General features: G+C 48.9%; 1 protein-coding gene across 6 annotated transcripts in view; it reads right to left on the bottom strand.

The window, feature by feature from the left end:
• Positions 1-2365, bottom strand: part of BBS1 (Bardet-Biedl syndrome 1) — an 18799-nt gene that overhangs the window by 11899 nt on the left and 4535 nt on the right. For 4 of the 6 annotated variants that reach the window (XM_017537049.2, XM_017537047.2, XM_017537050.1 and 1 more), the window contains 3 exons: positions 1845-1891; positions 1702-1767; positions 1510-1582 (listed from right to left, as the gene is read on the bottom strand). In XM_017537049.2, coding sequence (XP_017392538.1) covers positions 1510-1582; positions 1702-1767; positions 1845-1891 — 186 coding nt within the window. The remainder of the gene's footprint in view (positions 1-1509; positions 1583-1701; positions 1768-1844; positions 1892-2365) is intronic. The other 2 variants (XM_017537048.2, XM_017537051.2) reach the window with 1 other exon arrangement.

Here is a 2365-nt window from a genome sequence, read left to right on the forward strand (position 1 = left end):
AGAGACGGGGTTTCACCGTGTTGACCAGGATGGTCTCGATCTCTTGACCTCGTGATCCACCCGCCTCGGCCTCCCAAAGTGCTGGGATTACAGGCGTGAGCCACCGCGCCCGGCCTAATTTTTGTATTTTTAGTAGAGACAGGGTTTCACCATGTTGCCCAGGTTGGTCTTGAACTCCTGACCTTGTGTTCCACCTGCCTCAGCCTCCCAAAGTGCTGGGATTATAGGCGTGAGCTACCATGTCCAGCTGCAGTCATTTTTTAAGTCATATTTTAAAAAAATATTTGGGCCAGGCTCAGTGGATCATGCCTCTAATTCCAGCACTTTGGGAGGCTGGGATGGGTGGATCACCTGAGGTTGGGAGTTTTGAGACCCACCTGATCAACATGAAGAAACCCCTGCTCTACTAAAAATACAAATTAGCTGGGCGGCCTACTTGTTCCTTTTGTAATTATAATTGGAGAGAAAACAAAAAATAAAAGATCTCCTTTGTAAGGAATTTCTCCTACAGAAATTAGCAGAAACAAAATGTTTTTATTTAGATAAAGCTGCTCATTGTGTAATTATCCTTAAGACTGAAAAAGATGGCTGGACAGCAGCTCACGCCTGTAATCTCAGCACTTTGGGAGGCTGAGGTGGGAGGACTGCTTGAGCTCAGGAGTTCAAAAGCAGCCTGGGCAGCAAAGTGAGACCCCGTCTTTGCAAAATATAAAAATAATAAAATTAGCTGGTGTGGTAGCATGCACTTGTAGTCCCAGCTACTCAGGGGGTTGAAGGGGCAGGATCACTTGAACCCAGGAGTTTGAGGCTGGAGTGAGCCATGATCACACCACTGCACTCCAGCCTGGGTGACAGAGGGAGACCCAGCTCCACCCTTCCCCAAAAAAGATTTAAAAAGAGGAATGATTTTCAGTGCCTAATGGAAGGAGAAAGGTTACAAAAATGTGGACAGATATTAGTAGTAACTATTCCCATTCTAGATGTTAATGGTAACTCAAAGATGTGAGTGGTTGGCCAGGTACAGCGGCTCACGCCTATAATCCCAGCACTTTGGGAGGCCGAGGTGGGTGGATCACCTGAGGTCAGCAGTTCAAGGCCAGCCTGACCAACATGGCAAAATTCCATCTCTGCTAAAAATACAAAAATTAGCCGGATATGGTGGCACATGCCTGTAATCCCAGCTACTCAGGAGGCTGAGGCAGGAGAATTGCTTGAACCCGGGAGAAGGAAGTTGCAGTTAGCTGAGATTGTGCCACTGCACTCCAGCCTGGGCAACAGAATGAGACTGTCTCAAAAAAAAAAAAAAAAAAAAAAAAAAGCTGTCACTATTAACTGGAACATGGAAGGCACTGCAGCTTTATGACTATACACACATGGCATGGCTGGAAGGGATATAGCAGACACACTGGTTGGGTTTCCTTATAGAATTTACCACTGATATTAAGTGGTCTTTTAAAAAATATATAAATTTTTTTTTTACAGGGAAATAAAAAGAGAAGGGTGTATTACCTGCCGCTTGATGGACTTGGACTTGTGTTGGTTTACAAATGCCTCCATTTCACTCAGCTCCAGCTGCAGAAAACTAGACACACACAGAACTGGCATCTGCAGGCCCCGGCCTGGCTGCCCTCCTCCATCATTCTGGCAGCTGCTTCCTCCCCCTAGAGCCTCCCAAGCCCTGGCCCTCCACAGGGCCCTTACCTGAGTGATTGGACTGATAAAGGCTCCTCTGCTGTCTCCCTGCAAAGAGAGAGGCCAGCATGGCAGCTAAGTGGAGGAATGGGAACCTGGGCTTAGATGGGATGAAGGAGAGGGGAGGGATGAAGGGGAAGGCAGGCTCTCACCGGATGCTCTCCAGCATCTCCTTCAGGGTTAAGGGATCGATCTGGTCCTGTGACAATGTGGGAAGAAGGGAGAGCCTGTGAGCTCCAGCCAGGCAGGAAACTCAAAGCCCATGCCCTCAGAGAGCTCCACACGTCTGGATGTACCTCTTGCTCTCTGCCTCTCTGCCAGCCTGCCTCTGCACTGAGCCCCAAGCTCATGCCCTTTATTTGAATCCAGCCTCAGGGCCATATATATCATCCCCTTTATCAACACCTCCCCAAATTCCCCCCTTCTCCTGGTGTTTCCAGTCCTCCTTCTTCTGATAGGCTCCTACCTTCTTTGGTTTCATCTCCCCCAAAGTTGAGCAAGGGTGTGGGCAGTGCAGAGGAATTTTCTGGTTTCTACTCTCCAAGGGGACTGGCTCTGTGCCTCTCTGGGAACCACTGCTGAGTAGCCAAGCACAGCATCTTGCCCAGAAGTGCCACCACTAGGCTGGGCAAGGTGGCTCATGCCTGTAATCCCAGCACTTTGGGAGGCCAAC

This window comes from Cebus imitator, unplaced genomic scaffold (genome assembly GCF_001604975.1).
Source record: "Cebus imitator isolate Cc_AM_T3 unplaced genomic scaffold, Cebus_imitator-1.0 Scaffold102, whole genome shotgun sequence".
In the NCBI taxonomy this organism is placed as follows: domain Eukaryota; kingdom Metazoa; phylum Chordata; class Mammalia; order Primates; family Cebidae; genus Cebus; species Cebus imitator.